At 38.9% G+C, this 18,159-nt stretch overlaps 1 protein-coding gene and 1 long non-coding RNA gene across 7 annotated transcripts; one reads left to right on the top strand and one right to left on the bottom strand.

Annotated features, from left to right (window-relative positions):
* Positions 1–763: 763 nt before the first annotated feature.
* Positions 764–16,161, top strand: SLC25A16 (solute carrier family 25 member 16). Of its 3 annotated transcripts, XM_018079935.2 has the most exons (8): positions 764–875; positions 3,020–3,153; positions 4,450–4,513; positions 10,342–10,463; positions 10,983–11,049; positions 11,739–11,901; positions 12,789–12,857; positions 14,616–16,161. In XM_018079935.2, exons 2-8 carry the CDS (start codon positions 3,091–3,093, stop codon positions 14,770–14,772), a joined length of 705 nt encoding a protein of 234 aa, XP_017935424.1. In that variant the 5' UTR covers positions 764–875; positions 3,020–3,090; the 3' UTR covers positions 14,773–16,161. The 3 variants fall into 3 exon arrangements, with proteins under 3 accessions (XP_017935424.1, XP_017935426.1, XP_017935427.1); XM_018079937.2 differs by lacking the exon at positions 3,020–3,153 and having other exon boundaries at positions 781–875; XM_018079938.2 differs by lacking the exon at positions 10,342–10,463 and having other exon boundaries at positions 787–875; positions 10,987–11,049.
* LOC115307733 lies at positions 2,942–17,517 on the bottom strand. 4 transcript variants are annotated; one of them, XR_003916075.1, is made up of 5 exons: positions 17,494–17,517; positions 17,279–17,385; positions 10,368–10,488; positions 8,343–8,467; positions 7,560–8,068 (listed from the first exon to the last, which is right to left on the bottom strand). It is a non-coding gene; the product is annotated as an uncharacterized LOC115307733 (long non-coding RNA). The 4 variants fall into 4 exon arrangements; XR_003916077.1 differs by lacking the exons at positions 7,560–8,068; positions 8,343–8,467 and adding an exon at positions 2,942–3,069; XR_003916074.1 differs by lacking the exon at positions 8,343–8,467.
* Positions 17,518–18,159: the final 642 nt, after the last annotated feature.

Raw genomic sequence — 18,159 nt, 5'->3', positions numbered from 1 at the left:
CGGGTGGAACTGCTGCCGGGGTCGGCGCTGCCGACCGGGCACCTCGCTTGTCCCTTGCCCCCATGGACCAACGCGGGGCACTCGGCGCACGCCGGAGACTCGCACGTGTGTCAGAGCCCCGGGCAGTCGCCAGTTAAATGTTCCCAGAGCACAAACCCTCGTCGGGGCGCTCTGGGAGGGCGGGTTGTCCCTGTCCCCAAACCGTGGCTGCTGCTGTTGTGAAGATTAAGGTGATGTGAAGTGGCAAGGCAGCCTGGCAAACACAGCCCTGCATTAGTAACCTCTTACAGAAAAAGCCTATTTATTCTTACTCTAGGGTGTTATCCCAGCTGTGTGGTTTGCCGGAGTAGGAGGAGGTTGTGTATATTTAAAGTTTGTACATCACGCCGCAGTCGCTGTTGGATCTCGCTCTCTGAAGCAGTGCAGGGCACACGGCAGACACGTGCCCACCCCTTGGGAAGAGCAGCAAGGGCTGTTTTCTGCCCAAGGGAAGGAGGCAAGAGGGCAGAGAACTCTTGAGTAACTTTCAGGAAAGTTCCTTTTGCAGTGACCTCAGCAGCTGAGAGACACAGTGGCTTGGGTTTTTGTAAACAGGAAAAGTAGCTTATACATTTCATTAAGGCATTAGGGGCTTTGTAACATCTGATGGAAGCTGTTTGCTTGTCATTGGGGCTTTTTCCAGTTCCTAACCGAGCTAAATACATTAGAAAAATCCCTTATTTAATTGCTGACCTAAAGAACTTTTTGCATCCTGTCACTTTTCTGTTTCCCCTCTTGGAAAGGTGTTGCAGGATGTTGTGCCAAAACAACTACTGCACCCCTGGATCGAGTAAAGATTTTGCTGCAAGCTCATAACCACCATTACAAACATCTAGGTAAGATGGCTGCTGCGGGTCTCCTGTGTGGGTTTGAATGCAATGGGTATGCTTTGGGTGTGTTGATTTATTCAGTGATGAGGCTGATAAAAAAAGGTGCTCATCAGACAGAAGGTTGTATCTGTCTGGTCAGGCTCTGTGCCATGTTTTGTTCGTGTTTGAAAAGGAAAACAAAGCCCTGCGTAAGTTGTGGTATTGGTCGATGTGTTAGAGATGGAGATGTCAGAATAATCCTCAGTAAGGCATGGAGGAGCTAGGCTGGATCTTCCCTTACAGAAGCCAGCAGGAGATTGGTAATCACAGCTTCAAAGCTTGGATCATTTCTGTAAAAACTCTGCTGCAGTGGCTGCCAGTTGCCAGGGGCTGTGTTCAGATGACAAGGCCCCTGGACAGTGGTGTGGCTGGCAGGATCGAGGAGAGCAGCAGATTTGTGCTGCTGTGAGGTGCAGGGCGTCTGTGTTGCATCACGGTGAGAGAACAGACTCACGTGTTCAGAACTGTTCTCTGAGGGCTGTAACAGTGCCCTCTTGTGCAGAGCATTTGAGGCATTTATGTCATATGCTACTGAATAGGTAATAACTTTTGCTCCAAAATTTAAGTGTTAGATTTGTCAAGGAAAAAAATATTTTGAGTTGGCTAATTTTACCTGTAATTAAACTTTGGAATTTTTAACTTAGACACTAAAGATACTGTTTTTTTAAAAGCAAATCTCGAAACAAAATTGAGTGGATATATATTCACTTCACTGTGGCAAAAAGGGATACACAAGTTATGTGGCGTTTTAGTAACTAACATGTAAGTATACACTCAAATCTGCAGTCTAAGAAGATTATTTCACCTAAGAAGGGTGAAATAATTGGTTTGACTGAGATCTTAAGTACTAATTTTCTATTTGCTTTGTACTGTGCCATAATTGACAAATAGAATTTAATGTTCTTCCCTATTTAGAGTGTGATACCATGATGTTTATGTGAAATGTGTCTGACTTGAATGCATGTCCACGTTACATATTGGCAAAAGAGAGAATTATGTGGAAGAGGTACCTGTAAGTGTAGAGACACGGTGGATCAGTTCCTCAGAGTCCTCACTGCATGTTTTTATTGCCCTTGTTCTGTGGAATTTGTGCCACATGGGTCTGGGAGCACGTTCTGAGAAATAAGAACAGTAACTCATCATTGCAGCATAGAGAGAAGAAATTCTAGTCACAGCATAAGTGTGTTCAGAGGCATGTAACAAGCATGACATCTTAAAAATACATTTACTATAAAATAATACGTAATAATATATTAATATACAATAATGAATTCATATTCTTAGCACTCCAGAAACTAATTAGTACTTATTTTATTTAAATGTCAAGTGAAAGTTCGTCAGCTACTCTTTTTTTTTCCTGCCTGAAAGCAAGATCAATGTGTAAACCTTTTTCATGTTCAGCTCTTATATTATTTAGTAGTTGCATATGACTGAAAACTTTGTGGTTTTGAGCTTATTCCTATTAAAAAAAAATTAGGAAGTCAATTCGATAGCAGTTGTGCCTAACTAATATTTATAGTGAAATTATAGGTTTTGCCCAAACTTTGTGTGATCTTGCATTATTTCTCAACTATTAAATGGGAATAGGACTGCTTCTTGTTGCAGCTCTGGGACAAGAAGTGTAAGGTGTTTAGCTTGTAGGTAATTGTTTGCTTAATTTCCTCAATGATGGCATTTAGTCTGTAATTTAGCATGTACAATATCATATTGTTTCCCCATGGTTTTAGACTTTAAAGTATTTATCTCTATATTCTGAGTTGCCTGAGTTGCAGGTGAGCTGGTTTGATCCCCTCTGTTGCTGGAGGGGTCTGTGGGTGGGTAGTGGCAGCTGCAGGGGGGCTGCTCACAGTCCAGGCAAGGCTTGGGGCCTGAGTGCATGAATTCAGAGGGAGTTCACTCAGTCTGGGAGGTGAGGAAGCTGATAAAACTTCACCTTCCACCTCTCCCTTGTGGCAGTGTTTGGGCAGTGAAAGTGGCTCTGGCTCTCCACAGTCACACGAGCAGCACGATGCAGCCTTAGCTTTCTCTGCATGCTTTCTTACTGTCAGTAGTATTTGCTGATTTTTGTTCCCTCCCCCATGGTTAAATACCTCTTTCTGTATTGCTGGCAGGAGTGTTTTCCACGTTGTGTGCTGTCCCCAAAAAGGAAGGTTACCTTGGGCTGTACAAAGGCAACGGGGCAATGATGATTAGAATCTTTCCGTATGGCGCTATTCAGTTTATGGCCTTTGACCAATATAAAAAGGTAGTTGAATTTGGTTTGTTTTGCTTTTCTTTTTTTTTTTCTGCCCACAGTGAATACAAACTCATTGAGTGACTGATAGTAACACTGAAACTTTTGTGTGTTATTAATTAGCTGCATGTCTCTTCTGAGGTTGCTTAATTTTATCTGAATCTAACGCTTGAAAGTGTCAGGGCAACACTGAAACTTTTAAAAGATTCCCACTAATTTTTGTACCTTTTATACATTTGTATTATTGAGAATAATGCTTTTTTTTTTCTTAAAGCAAAAGGTAATCTAAAGCCTGCTGCTATTTATTGCTATAAGGTATCCCTTGGTGAATAAAGTAGGAGCAAAATGTAAAATGAAACCTCTTTATTTATATTTATATGTGAGATTGAAGCTGTGATTCCCTTCCCTAAAGAGCAAATTTCAGAAGACTGAGACAAAGAAGTAACTGTAATGGGTTTTGTAGGTTCTTTTTTTTGTGTTGTCACCATAAATGCTGTTGATCTGTGCATGTTTTATGTCGTGTGGAATAAAAGACTGCATGCTGTGCTCTAAAATGAGATGATTTATGAATCTGCAAATTTCAAGAAACCAGTTGGCATCATAGCAGTTCCCTTTACCTGTTAATTGACAGGAAATGTTCATGATGTTTTGCATGGATGTGTAAAAGAAAAAAAAATTCTTAAAGGAGGAAGATATGAAATGATCTTTGTAGCTGAAAGTGCTTCTGAAGTAGTCTCAGTTATTTGGTAAAAGGCTGGAAACTAATTTCTAATTTCCTTCTGGGCTGTAATGTAACTTAGGAAGTTCTTGCTCTGAGTTGTTTGTCCTATTTTTCTTTTCTCCTTCTTTTCTTTTGTTTTGATCCAGCTAAAAAATCTTTATAGGAGTGTTTCACATGGTGTGCATGGAAGAAAAATTGACTCTTCTCACTGTTCAACTTTGCTCAGTGTCCTTTGGTCTCTACAAGGATAGTTTTCAGTTTGCCTTGTTTGACACACATTAATGATAACTAAATAAACAATTAATTGAGTTCCTGAAGTGAACAGTACAAATACTTTCAACTCATTGTTTTGTTTTGCCTTGTTAGTAGAATTTTAGCATGTTCATGTTTCTAATAAGAAATTGGAAACAGCAGCAGTGTTCAAAAGATTCTTTTAGCAGTAATTAAGTGCTCTGGATTGAATTTGTAGTATTGTAAACTTCTTGGAAGCCTCCTACAGAGTTTGCATTAATGTGCTGATAAAGCTTGTGCTGTGTTTCCCTGCGTTTTCTCATATGAGACTATTGTAAATGTTCCATATTTTGTAGGTAATAAAGAAACAACTTGGGATTTCGGGGCATGTGCATCGGTTAATGGCTGGATCCATGGCAGGTATAGTTTTGTAGTTGGATTTCAGACATGCCTTTTGCTGAAAAGTTAATATTTATTTAGAGGCTGGTTCCATGTGTAGTCAGGTCAAACTGTTGGAAATTTGTATTAAGCAAAAATACTAGTAAATGGTTAATGGAACATGGTTGCCTAATTGCCACACATTTGTTGAAGAGTATTCTTTAAAATATATTTGTGCAAGCAGGTTTTTATAGTGTTTATTATGGCTTTTAAAAAGTGAAAACCTCAGTGTCACCAAGATGAAGTATAAAGCTGCAGGTTTTGGTGGAATTGGCTCATCACCCCTCTGCCATTTCTTGGAGGTTGAATATAAGCCCATAGAGACAGAGGGAACTGCAGTTCCTTTCGTGGGTGTGTTCTTTGGATTTGCCAGACATGTCTGTGCTTTTCCATGTCCAACACAGGATTGTCATGATGCTCTTTAGATCATGTGTGTGAACTTCAAAAACCCTGATTTATCAATTAGTGCAATAGCAGCAGAAAACCCCATGTGTGAGCTGCCAGTGTAGAGTATGATTATATATTTGTTTTCCTCTTACTAGTCTTTCAGCCAAAAGTAGCTAAGAAAAAACAGGGGAAGGTAAGTGATAGTGGAACTGATTTTTAATTGAAGTGATTCTTCATGTGCTTCTACTTTGTTAAATGGGCTTAATACTGCCTAGTGACAGTCTTTAAGTAGTTATGGGTATTCATCTTTAACTTCTTTTGTAATAAAAATACTGGGGTTTGTTAATACTACCTTTAGTTAAACTAGGAAGACCTCATGAAAGTATTCTGGTATTTGTAGTGTCAGAAGAAAAGGAAAGAGAATGAAATGGAATAATGAAAAGAGTCCTAAAAGCTAGCAAAACCCATTTGGCAAGATATGTATGTCCTAGAACTTTCCTGGCTTTCTGTCTGAAAGAAGTGGGGAAAAAAAACCCCATAGATTTTTTTTCCCTTTTTTCTCCCCCTGCCTTTAACTATGTTAGAGAACACTTTGCAATTTACTTTCCCCCCCCAAAAAAGCTTATTATTAGCTTTGTCAGAGACTAGGAACCTGATTTGTAAGGCATTATGCACACACTGAATAATCAGCTTAACTCTGTCACTGTTGGCCATGGTGGAATTCTTTGTGCAGATCAGTTAATAGCATCTGGCATTGTTTTAAGCACCTTACTGGTGCTTTGTGTGGTTAGAGTAACAGAAATAAATTAGCACACAGCACTATCTGGCAGCCATGATCAAATGAAGTGCTTTGTGTGGTGTGTTTAAGTACAGGATACTCAGTAGTCTGGGTTTGAGAACGCCAGAACTGAGTAGGTGAGCTGGACTTTGGGAGGCAGTGAAAGGAACACAGCAGTCAAGTGTAGATATAGTGTCACATGGGAGTGTCTTACTATTTGTTTACTAGGTGGCATTAACTGCTGCTTGGGATATTCTTTAGTTAATAAGAGGGATGATTTCTTGATTATGCCAAGGAGCTATAGAGGAGGAAGGAGGCACTGAGAAGAGCAGAGAGCTTGAAATCTGGAACACAAGTTTTCTAGGTTTGCAAGCAAAAAAGTGAGTTAGAAGCAAGTGATAGCATTTCTTGCTTTAACTCCTGTGGCCTAGTTTCTTGCTGGCTCCAATAAAGGATATTTTTCTGTTTCCTGCAAGTTTAAATGACTAAAGGAGATGATGCACCCCAGTGTTGGTGCAGAGGGGCCTTCCCAGTTTCATGGAACACAGTATTAAGCAGTTGGGAACAGATAACCAGCGTTTCCCTCTCCTTTTTGTCCCCTCTCCACCCTCTAGCCAGACAGCTGTCTGCTTTCACTTCTCTGTGCCACTGCTGCTGAAATATTGCTTATGTCAGTGTTTCCAACGGGACTAGTGGTCAACAGACCTGAATGGGCTTCAAAGTGGTGGGAAACATCTGAGTATCTTCTGTAACTGATAAACAGGATCAAAAGCTTGTCCACAGGGAAAAACAAGGCAGTGAGGATGGGAGTAGTGGAGAGAGGAAAAAAGCAAAACCTATTGTAATGCATATATTCCAGGAGGCCAAGTTAAAGTTACTGTGGAGACTTTAACTCTGAATTTCCTGAGTCTTGTGTGATTCAAATTTCAGCTGTAACACCTCATTAACGGATAAATGGTATATAACTTCTTCTGAGAAAAGACAAAACTGGGCAAGAAGATAGAGAAATCCTCAAGGTTAGTGGGGTTTAGGAAACAAAATTATCAACTAACAACAAAGATGAACAAGGATAATCAAATGAAAAGTCACAGGATGACTTTACAAATCTAAGTATTCACAGGATGATTTTAAAATCTAAACATTCTTTTTTAGTTTTTTATTAGAAAAATCTGAATTTAACCACAGAAATGTGTATTTCCACCCCTGCACTTGATTAACTTCAAAATAACTAAGTCAAAAAAGACTAGATGTTATCTAGAATAAACTTCCATTAAGCTAATACAGAAAGTATGTTTTTGTTTTTAGCTTTTTACTTTCAGTAAAAGTGATTGGAAAATAGTACTGATCTAGTAGGATAATGGGTGTCTCCATTTTAAATAGTGTGTAATTAACAGTTCCCTCTTTGAGTCAACATTTTAAAAGAATCTGTGTGGTCTGTTTCTTCAGGTGCAGTTGGTAGAGAAGCAGAATTATATATTGGAGATATAGAAATATTGGGATGTGTAAATTAGGCATTCTTAAATCTGTCTGATAAATATTCTTTGTCATCAGCTGTTTCTCTGTATGTGTAGTTCCTGAAGCCTTGTTTTGTTCAGAAGATGCTTCCTGGATAAATAAATTAATCTTTATAGCAGCTAAGGAGCATATCTTCTGCAGCTCAAGGCTGACTTGTGCTTACAGCTCACTTTTTGAGCTGTAAACCTCTGGCAGTGCTTAATTTGATCTGCAGAGCTGCTGATAAAGTACAAAGAGCGTGGTACAGAGATCATAAAAACTTGTGTGCTGAAGACATGTGCAGTGCCTACTCTTTGTAAATGTATTTCACTTGTGTTTTTTCTTGCTTCAGATAGTTTTTTATTTTTATTTTTCAAAGAAAGAAAATGACTGAGAATGGAGGAATAGCAAGCAAATTAGGAGACAGAGCTAATCTCATTGTTAACTCCCAGAGTCTGGGAAGCAAATCAAGGCCAGTCTAATTCCTGTTGTGCTTCACTGTCACTGTCTTTAGTCTGTGTAACCCAGTGTCTTGTCCCCAAGAGCGGTCAAAGGGGCTTGAGGGCAACATGGAAAGAGAAGAACAGTCTTTCCCTGGCTACCTGGGCTTCTGAGTCAGCAGCTGCAGTGGAAAAGTCTACTCTTTGGAGGAAGTGGTTCACTGAGGGAGGGAGAGCTACGTTACCCTGTTATGGTTATTTCGGATCAGACACTGGGAATTTCAGGATCCACCTCTTAATTGTTGAGATACTTCCAATTCTGTTGTGTTTAACCAACTGTGGGAGAGATTTTTGGCTCAACTATCATTAATTGGAGTAGACTTTGCTTTTGGGCAGGGAATCAGCCTGAAGATGCTGTGGTCTGACTTCTTGTAACTCCTACACTATAGGAAGCAGAGATGAGATCAGTAATTCTGTAGACTGACCACAATGACTTTGTGTCCCAAAGCTGGCTGCCATTCCTTCTGGAAAGGACAGTGACTCTCCTAAGCCCCAAAGGAAATCTTGATCCCTTGTATGTACAGTGCCTCTCCCAGTTGCTTCAAGAAAGCATACTTTTTGGCTGATGTTAGAAATCCCTTTTTTCAGATTCTATGGCTAGAGGATTTTAAAAAAAACCCTAAAAATAAAAAGTTTCTATTTAAATCCCTACATGTGGTTTCTTTCAGTTGCATCTGATTTCTTTAAAATTGTACTATTTTTGGACTGTATTCATGAAGTAGTGCGTTCACCAAGCTCCTGGTTGGTCTGTTTGCTAGTCTTTGTTCAGACAAATTCCTGGAGAGATTGGAAAGAGAAGGGGGGGAAAGTTATCTGTTCTCTAAAGTAGGATGATTTTCCTGGAAACTCTTAAACTCTGTGAAAGGGCTTCCCCCCCTCCCATTTTTACTTCTATTTAAAATGCTTGAATTCATCTGTTTTATGATATTTCTGGACATCTCAGGCAATCCATTAGGAAAAGGCTGTAGACTGAGGGATGGATTTAATATAGGTCAGTGGAAACAGTCCTAAAGTTTCTTTAGTGTTTTGCAGCTTCCAACTTTTGAACCCTATGGGTGAGATAACATCAGAAATCAACTGCAGATGTCTGCTCTTTGTTCAGAGGAATTGTCCATAATGTCCAAAAGCGATGTTTTTGTCTTCTAAAATAAATTGTGGGATACTCCAGAAAGCCACAAACTTTGCCCTCAGTTGACAGTTGACCAGTGTGAGATTTTTGGATAGCTCACTTAGGGTGGTTGTGTTTTTTTTTTCTCCCCATCTCATCCTGATACTTTCTGTCAGATCATTCAATGTACTAGAGTTGTGCTTTGTTGTGGTTTTTGTTTGATTGGGTTTTTTTTATTTTGTTTGTTTTGTTTTGGGGTTTGGTGTTATTTTTGTGTGGAGGGGTTTTTTTCCTCCAAGCATAAAAATTAAGAAGAGCTTGTTTGCAAGAGTTTTGTTGTGTTTGGGTTTTGTTGTCGGTTTGTTTGTTTTTAATTCCTCCTGTTATGGTTTTCTCTTGACCTTTTGGAAAGTAGGGGAAGTGATACACCTACAGAAGAGATATTAGTGAGAGACTATTACAACTTAAGAGGAAGTGACAATTTCCTGCCTGCATAAAAAGTGTGCTTCTGTAGGACCAATTTTTAAAAGTTATGTTTAGCTAGATCAGAGCAGTTGCTGGAAAACAGTATCAATTACAAAGGTTTTTGCTTTCTTTTTCTCCTTTTCCCAGTTTTGGGGTTTTTGTTTGGGTGGTTTTTGTTTTTTTTTTTTGGTGACTGTGGTGTACCAACAGAAAACGGCCTCTGTTTTCAGTTGACAGTTTTAACTATTCCCTCCAAAGAATTTGTCAGCCAGTGAGCGTTTGACCTCAAAAAGCAGCAGTTGGAAAGAATTCGTTATTCACGTAACTGTTAGAACTGATGTTTTCTGTACTGGAGTTGTGTTTCCAAAATTACTAGTTGGTCAGCATCTAAGCAGTTTTGAAACGGTCCCAAACTGGATGAATCCTAAGATTTGATTTTTTTTTTTGGCATCTCAAGTCCAGAAATAGCTTTTCTGGTCAGTTTTAAACCAGAAGTGCTGGTGTAACATGAACTATTACAATGCAGTAGTGCAGCACAGTTAAGTACTCCTCATCAGTATGATCCTGGCTCTATTTTAAATGTCACTAGAATAGATGCAGTAAGTAGATACATGTATCTATATCCAGTAGTCACACCAAATTCCGACACAACCTTTTTGAAATAAAACATTTAAATTCGGTGGTTTGATTTTTTAAATTTATTTTTTTTTATTATTTAGGATTAGGTTTCATGGTTGCAATCCAGTAAAGCTGATGCATTTGATTAGCCTGATTCTTAGGAGCTATGGACATCAATAAGATTGCTCAGGAATACAATCAGGCCCATAAATCTTGGGAAAATCCAGGCCTAGGTGTGCTGCTTCAGTGAACACCAAACATAAATCCTTTGTGTGTTACTGAAGTTAGTGTTCCTGTTTGCTGATTATAAGTTACTTTAAGTGTTTCTTTAACAAAATATTTTGTATATGCTATTATATTCACTGCCACAAAAGGAAATTCTAATTTTCAAAATAATCCTAGAATCAGATAAGGTGTAGGTGAGTTTTGTTTGCTTGTTTTGTTTTTGTTTTTAATAAAGGTATTACAGCAGTGATTTGTACTTACCCTCTTGATATGGTTAGAGTTCGTCTGGCGTTCCAAGTCAAAGGGGAACACAGGTACATGGGAATTATCCATGCATTCAAGATGATTTACACAAAGGTATTTTTTCTTTTAATCTTCAGTCCTGTCAAAGCAAAATATGCTCTTTAAAGAATGTTGCATTGCATTGAAAATAGTGGCTTGGTGGCAAATTACATGACTTCATCGTGTGCAATTTGACTTTTTTAATGTAAAACGTTATCTGGATGCTTCCCACTACCTAGGCTGCTAAGCTGGAGCTAAGGCTCATGGAAGTGGGAGGCCAAAAACAGCAGGGAAATTGCTTTTCAAGAACAAGTAGTAATGATCCCAAAAGATCTGGGGAGGAGGGCTGAGTATAATGCATAACTGTCTCCAGTTATGATGTTGGATGTAGATTCTCCTCCCTGGTTTTCACTTGTGCCTCTCCTGTAGAGCCAGGTCCCCTCGGTTTCTCAGGCACAAGGAGCAGACCCTGCCTTTAGCTCCCTGGTGGTGCCAGTCAGGTTCCTGCCACGGGAATCTGTATCAAGTTATGTAACTTGTTCAGATGTTTGCTGTATTTCTTGCCACCAATGTTCTTGTATTTTTCTTTCAAAGGAAGGTGGTTTTAGAGGGTTCTACAGAGGGCTGATGCCAACTGTTGTAGGAATGGCACCGTATGCGGGTAAGTTAAAACCAGGCCGTGGCCGTCCTCCAGCAGTTGTGTGCACTACTGAATTTACATGGTATATTTGCACACCTGGTTAATTAGCTGCTGCCCAAATCACCTTCAGCGATGCTCCTTAAAGAGCATCTTCGATAGTAAAAGCCTTGCTTTTCTGAAATGTGGGTTCTCTTGTGCTTCCCCGTTTTCCCACAAGAAGGCGTGGAGCTGTTTCTCCCAGGCGGGTAGATGGGAGCGGAGCGCTCTGGAAGTGGAGCCTCAGAGCCTCAGTGTTGGCTCCATCTCCTGGCGGCTTCCCTGTAAATACTCACACGAGCTAAAGCAGCGGGGTGACGTGGAACAGAGGACCAGAACAGCCCAGCTAAACCAGATTTAAAAGATGTGACATGTTCTTCAGTTAAAAAGGTTTTAGGATTATTCTTGACAGCAATGCAGTAATTTAAAGCTCGCAGTCTAGCTTACTTGAAGCGTTCTTTTAGCATTATGTACAAACACAAATTCCTTTGAACAGGAATTACTGTAGAAGTTCAAAATATCGTTTATCTATTTCCTTCTGCTTAAGAAAAAACTTCTAAAAGAACTGGAAAGTAGTTTCATTTTGTAAGAGCAGCTTTTTTGTTTATGATGATGATGCATCGACGAATAGTTTGCTTTTTTATGAAAGTACATAAAATTAAATTTCCTTTTAGGTTTTTCATTTTTTACCTTTGGTACCTTAAAGAGCATTGGACTTGCTCAAGCACCTAACTTGCTTGGACGGCCTTCATTAGATAACCCCGATGTCTTAGTTTTGAAAACACATGTAAATCTGCTGTGTGGTGGCATAGCTGGAGCAATAGCTCAGACGATATCGTAAGTTTGGGTACTGGGTTGGTTTTCCTCTGTTCATTCTAAAGAGACTTTTATCTGAGAATACAATTTGATCTAAGTCTAGTAAGGTTTTGAAATCAGCTTAATCAGACCCTGAAAGTCAATTATTTCCTATTGTTTCATTTACTAAATATCTGTTTAATCTTCAGGGTCTTTATGGATATATGCGATGAGTCAATTAAACAAATTCAGGCAAATCTCCTAAAATCCATTGGAATCTGGTTTGGTAACAATCTTGTTTCTTAGCTTGTTTGGTAAGCTAAGACATTTTGACCCTGAACATAATTTGCAGAATTTTATTATTCCAATTTACTTTCAAATCTATGTAACCTTTGAAGCCATAGGATTAAAAAAAAAAAGAAAGAAAAAACAAGTCTTAGATATTGTATTTGGCTTTTTTTTTTTACTTTTCTTGCTTTCTCCTTTCTCATGCTGTCCTTGTTGTATTTTAATTTTTCCATAAAATAAATTAATTTAATGGACTTATATGGCATCAATTTTTCACTAAGTCACTGCATTGCAAATATAATTTTTTATTAATCTTTAAACTTTTAATTTCATGTTCAATGCAGGTGTCTTCTCCCTCCAGCATTTTAAAGACTATTTTGTACTGTCATCTGATTTTCATGCATCTTCCTTACTAGTGCCAAATGGAATGTATTAAGAGCTCTGGTTTGCTGGTTTTGACTGTGTAGGGGAAGTCTCCCTTTCTGGAGAACTTTCAGCTGTGCTGAGAATGTGAGCTGGATTCCTGACTCACTGAAAAGGGAACTTGGAGGTTGCACGTGGACTTCTTTGTGTTTTTGTCTAAATATTCCAAGAGCCATCACCCATGTGTTTGAACTGCTGTTTAAATATCTTCCCTGCAGATATCCCCTGGATGTAACTCGGAGGAGAATGCAGTTGGGAGCGGTTCTCCCAGACTCTGAGAAGTGCCTGTGAGTATTTTCTTTTCATCCTCAGTAACTGAATTCTTGGATGTCTGAGCAAAGTTCAATTCCTAATTTTAAAGTTTAAAAATAAGAAAACAGGATAAAAAACCCCCACCCCCGGACTACTGAGTTGTTTTCTTCATTCTTTTAATGAGGAAGTTTCCACACAGACAAAAGCTGCCATTGTCAATGTGTGGTTAAAAAATACATGAAATCACAATGGCACCTTTGTTAGTAATACTGTGTTTGTATTAAACATGTTTTCTTTTTATTTTAATGAAACTTGTGAAATCTTTAATATCAGCAAGATCCCTAAAAGAGAGACCACATGCTTCTACTGAAATGAAATTGTTTCGAAGTGTAGAATCTGTTCCATGAGATAATCTTGCATGATACAGTTTTCTTTGACCTTTCTTGCACTTATGGTAGTGTCCCATGCCCCACGTGAAGTTGAGGTTCCTCCAGTAGAAGCGGAAGTACCATAGTAACCTTATCATTATAATAGTATTAAATCAGCTCTCATCTTGGAAAAACTTTCTGAAGTTCAAATTGCCTTAACCAAATTCAATTCTGGGACAGTTTTCTCTTGCTTAGTTTTCAATCTTGTGGAATTGTGTATGTCTGAATCCAGTGTGATGCAGTGTGAACCTCCTATGTGGAGAGTTGGACCTTACAAACAGCAGCCTGAGTGACCTTTCACAGACAAGCACCACGTTGCTTAACTGTGAACGTTGCTGTTCTGTTTTCCTTAGCAGCCTTTACTTTTTTTTTTCTTGGCTATTTTCCACTCCTGACACTTTAAAAATAAAAATGTTTTCATTGTTCTTGGGGGTTTACTTTCTGCATTTGTGGTTACCAGTTTTACAGACGTGAGGTTTCCCAGTTTAACAATATTATTGTGACTGTGGAGAGAGCTGTGCCTTGAAGAAGAGACACGTGTATATCTTTAGAGGATGAGAGGATAAAGCAAGTAGGAAGTCTCAAAGCTTTGGGGATATATGGAAGATGATTTCCAAGAGCACTGTCTTCAGTAGCTTGCAAATATCGAGCACCTTGGACATTTTTACTGTGCTTTGCATTTAATGTCTATTTGCTCGGTTTCAATACAAGTATGTGAGGAAAATTTCTCTTTGCATATACACTGCAATTTCTGCTTTTAACAAGGTCAAATATATACTTAAATTCTAGCTTTTTCTTTTTGAGAGGAAATACTAGGTCTTCATTGCAGCAGAAGCTACACAGATGCAGGATGTAGAGTACAGAGCTGAACGTGAATTTTACACGCAGAGCTTTGGAAGGATGGACAGTATGAGTGAGTGCTCTGAGAGGATGGAATACAAAGTTTGATGCAAGAAGAGGGTGCTTCATGGAACACATGATGTTTCTGTTGCTCTGTATTACATTTGTAGAAGGAACTGATGCTTCTCAGCTCCTCCCTGCCAGTTAGGCAACAGGACACATGTAGCCATTCTGTTGTAAAATGTCTTAATATGTCCTTTAGGGTAGGTCTTTTCAGCCTGACACTTGTTTAGCTGGGACTGCTCTGTTCTTTCTAATTCCCAGCCCTGGTGCCCAGATTTACTGCTGAAGCTCAGGCTGTCTTCTGAGTCCTGTGATGACTGTAATGCTTTGCTATATGGAGTCCCATGGGTTTTTCTCCGTAGGTCTCGTAAGAACCAAGTAAAAATAGTGTCTTGTATTTAAAGAAAGTGATTTTGACTATGGAATATGTGTATCCAATAATGATTTGAGTTCTTTTTCCAGTACAATGGTGCAGACACTGAAGTATGTGTATCAACAACACGGAATACGAAGAGGACTGTACCGTGGCTTATCTCTAAACTACATTCGTTGTATTCCTTCCCAGGCCGTGGCTTTTACCACATATGAACTTATGAAACAATTCTTGCACCTCAACTGATTCTTTTCTTTAGAAGACTTTTCTGTAAAACTACACTACCAATCCTCAAATTATGTTGATGGGTAAATTACTTGAAGTTTAAAAAAAGCTCTCTCTTACTGTGGACCTGCTGTTGTCTGATATCTTTATTTGCCAAAATGTGGTTGATTTCCTGGAGTCAAACCAGGTGACAGATCAAAATAAACATTAGGTAGCTCTAAACACTTTTTTTGCACTTGATCTTCTAGGCTTCATTAGATTAATGTTAAGAGTGACAGTTTGAAAATTACACCCACATTTTATCCAGGTCCCAAGCAGTTAGTTATTGAGCTTTATCACCATTCCAGGACTTATGTGCTGCTGGTTATGCTGCTTTTTAAGCTGGTAATTAGGCATCTGTTGTTCTTTAAAAATTAAATGGAATAAACTGATTTGAGCGTAATGCAACCATTTTGGTATTCAGATACTTGCCAGGTGTGTAGAAGCTGAACTCAGCAGACCACAATTTCAGCCTCTTTTCCTTCTTTTCCTGAACAAATTTTCTGTATGCAAGAACAATGCATATGTCTTGAGACTGGTACATAGGAAAGTCTCTGCAACCATTTCAGTAAAAAACTACAAGATGTATTTAGCAGTGTTAGAAAATCTTGCAGTTTGGAAACCAGTTTCCTGGCATACGTTCTGTTCTAAAAAATGCTGTGCCTACGCAAGTAAAGGCAGGGGGGACTTTCAGAGTGATGAGTGCTAGAAGGGATCTCTGTAAGGCAGGTGGGAGGGGCCTGATCCTACAAGGCTTTTCTGTGTCTTTCCTGTGGAGCTGAATGTTCTTGGTTTGAAGGCCGAGCATGTCATGTACTTTGCAGGACTAGCTGGTGTAAACAGGTTTTTCCCTCCCTGGAGCCAGGGTGACAAACAGGGCTTGCTGCATTGGCTTGTTTAGGCATATGGACCATATCCAACAGAAAGGACAATTAAGATTGTACTGGGGTCTGTAGGGGGGGTGTACTGTTTCTGAAGTATGGTATGCAATAGGCTATGACATCTTTTCCTTCTCCTGCAATTCCTTTTGCAGAAGGAATTATTTTATACATGATCTGCATTGGTACTCTTGATTCAGGAAACTGTAAAGCATTTACTTTATGTAAGTTATTTATTTATTGTAAATATTTTAGCAGTGTCTTTTAAGGATTGGCAATGGCTACATTAAGTGGTGGATGGTAAGATTGTTAAATTTATCAAAATTAAGCAAATCAAAACTGGAATTTGAGTTACATGTTCAATACCAACTTTTGTTGCTCAGTTTTTTCCCTTCAGTTTCTTAAAAGTATGTATTTCTTTGATATTTACAATGTAGCTATGGACAGAGAATGAGATGTATCTGAATTTATTTTATTAAAATTTTTGAATGAATGTCTTTGTGTGATTTGTATGTGTTGCAGCCAGAAGGAATGCATGCTTCTGGAATTATCTGTATGTTTGCCTTTGTAGGTAAATATGCATAACATTGTCATTCTTTATTAAGAGACAACAAATAAAATTTTTCATCTGGTCTTTAGTTTTACCTAAAGGAAAACTAACTAATATCACAGTAAGTTTTTACCTTTTAAAGTTCTGGCAGTAAGGATAAATGCATTGCACTGGGAAAAAAGTGCCTTTTTTCTCTCTATATTGTTTTACTGTGTGAGCAAATAAGCAACTTCTCAGATGCCTGTTATTTGTCATGTTAATACTGTTAAGGGTGATCAGACTTTTACATCTTAATTTCACTAAAAGGGATATATTTAAGGAATGTGTGGTAAGTTAAGCAGTTCTTAGGCAGAATAAAGCAGAATCCAAAATATTCACACTTAAGAGGAAAAGGAACAAAAAAAGTGTCCCCTAATTGAGTTGGGTATTGAATGTTAAAATAGTGGATGGAACTGTCCTGCATTTTCTGGATTAGTTTTTCAAAATAAAATTTAAAAGTGTATGAATAACTTCAAATTTGAAAGTTTTAATATGAATTCCTGAATTTACGCAGTTAAACTTGGAGAACGCTGATGTATCTTAAAGCTGTAAGCATTTTTCTCAACCACTGATGTCAGAAGGAATTAAAAGAGCCATAGTCTGAACAATTCTGTGCAACTTTTGGTGCTAAAGCAACATTTGGTATTTTTTCTGGATTTTGCAGACTCTCCATAGAGATTCACCAGACTGCTTGAATTTTAGATAACTTCAAAAAGATATTTAAAGCGTGTTTTGTGCTTTACAAACATACACTAGAAAAGAAATATCTTAGAATATGAGAGATGTATAGGCAACATGAGAGACTACAGAACACAGGATTAGCAACTGTACACAGCATTTATGTAATCTCTCAATAGCACACCAAATTATGTGAATAGTATTGACACATAACTATTAAATTACAAGTATGCTTTTATCTTAGAGGTCCTGCAGTGGAAGGAAATATTAATATAGCTTACTACATATATTTCAGGACTATCCTAAATAAAACTAAGGAGAGTTAAATTAAGAATGTTCTCACCTTTTAAAATTCATGTATTTGAATTTGATCCTTCTGTTGGGGTGTCCAACCATGGGCCAAAACTATCGTCTTTACAGCAGAGGCTCATGCTGTTTCCCAGTGTTTGTCTACATTAGAGATAAAATAACAAACTCTTAATACCTCATTTCCCGATATTGGGCTGGTAATCTTGATATTTACCAGTGATACTGATGTACTAAGAATAGATTTAATACCTGCGCCCTTCAATCTTTGCTAGAGTGCTTTGCTGAAGTAGTGGTTTTATGGCCAAAAAAAAATGCAAAGAAAGGAAACCTACATATCTGAAACTTCAGTACCATTTTAGAAAGCCTCTGCTGAGTAGCGCCAAATGTAACAACACGTCTTTATGAGGGAAAAAGTTTGACTTTCGGGCTGAGATTGGCCCGTAAGTGAGTTGGGAGCAGAAGGTATGTCGAATATTACCTCATACCACCGGACCGTAACAGAAGCAGGGGCGGGGATGGGACAGCCCTTGACGAAGTTGAAATAAACGCCGGGCACGGCCGAAAACGATGCGGTTGTCCCTCACAGCCCCCCATAGTTCTCACAGCCTCCCACAGCCCCTCAAAGCCCTCATAAACACTCACAGCCTCCTCCCCGAGCCCTCAAACGCTCACAGCCCTCCATAGCTCTCACACTCTCCCACAGCCCCTCACAGACGTTCACAGACCCCATTGCTCTCATAGCCTCTCAGTCTCCCATAGCCCCTCATAAATGCTCACAGCCCCCGTAGCTCTCACACTCTCCCACAGCCCCTCATAGACGCTCACAGTCCCCCACAGCCCCTCATTAACGTTCACAGTCCCCCATAGCTCTCCTAGCCTCTCACAGTCTCCCACAGCCCCTCATAAACGCTCACA

This window comes from Manacus vitellinus, unplaced genomic scaffold (assembly GCF_001715985.3).
Source record: "Manacus vitellinus isolate BGI_N305 unplaced genomic scaffold, ASM171598v3 scaffold_48_pilon, whole genome shotgun sequence".
Lineage (NCBI taxonomy): Eukaryota > Metazoa > Chordata > Aves > Passeriformes > Pipridae > Manacus > Manacus vitellinus.
This window is presented reverse-complemented; position numbering and strand designations above follow the sequence as displayed.

What these genes read in the sequence shown, in the direction of transcription:
- SLC25A16 (XM_018079935.2), top strand. Translation starts at nt 3,091, where the DNA reads ATGATGATTAGAATCTTTCCGTATGGCGCTATTCAGTTTATGGCCTTT. An exon ending in GCAATAGCTCAGACGATATC is followed by an intron (nt 11,902 to 12,788) that starts GTAAGTTTGGGT and finishes TCTTCCCTGCAG; the next exon opens with ATATCCCCTGGATGTAACTC. An exon ending in CCAGACTCTGAGAAGTGCCT is followed by an intron (nt 12,858 to 14,615) that starts GTGAGTATTTTC and finishes TTCTTTTTCCAG; the next exon opens with TACAATGGTGCAGACACTGA.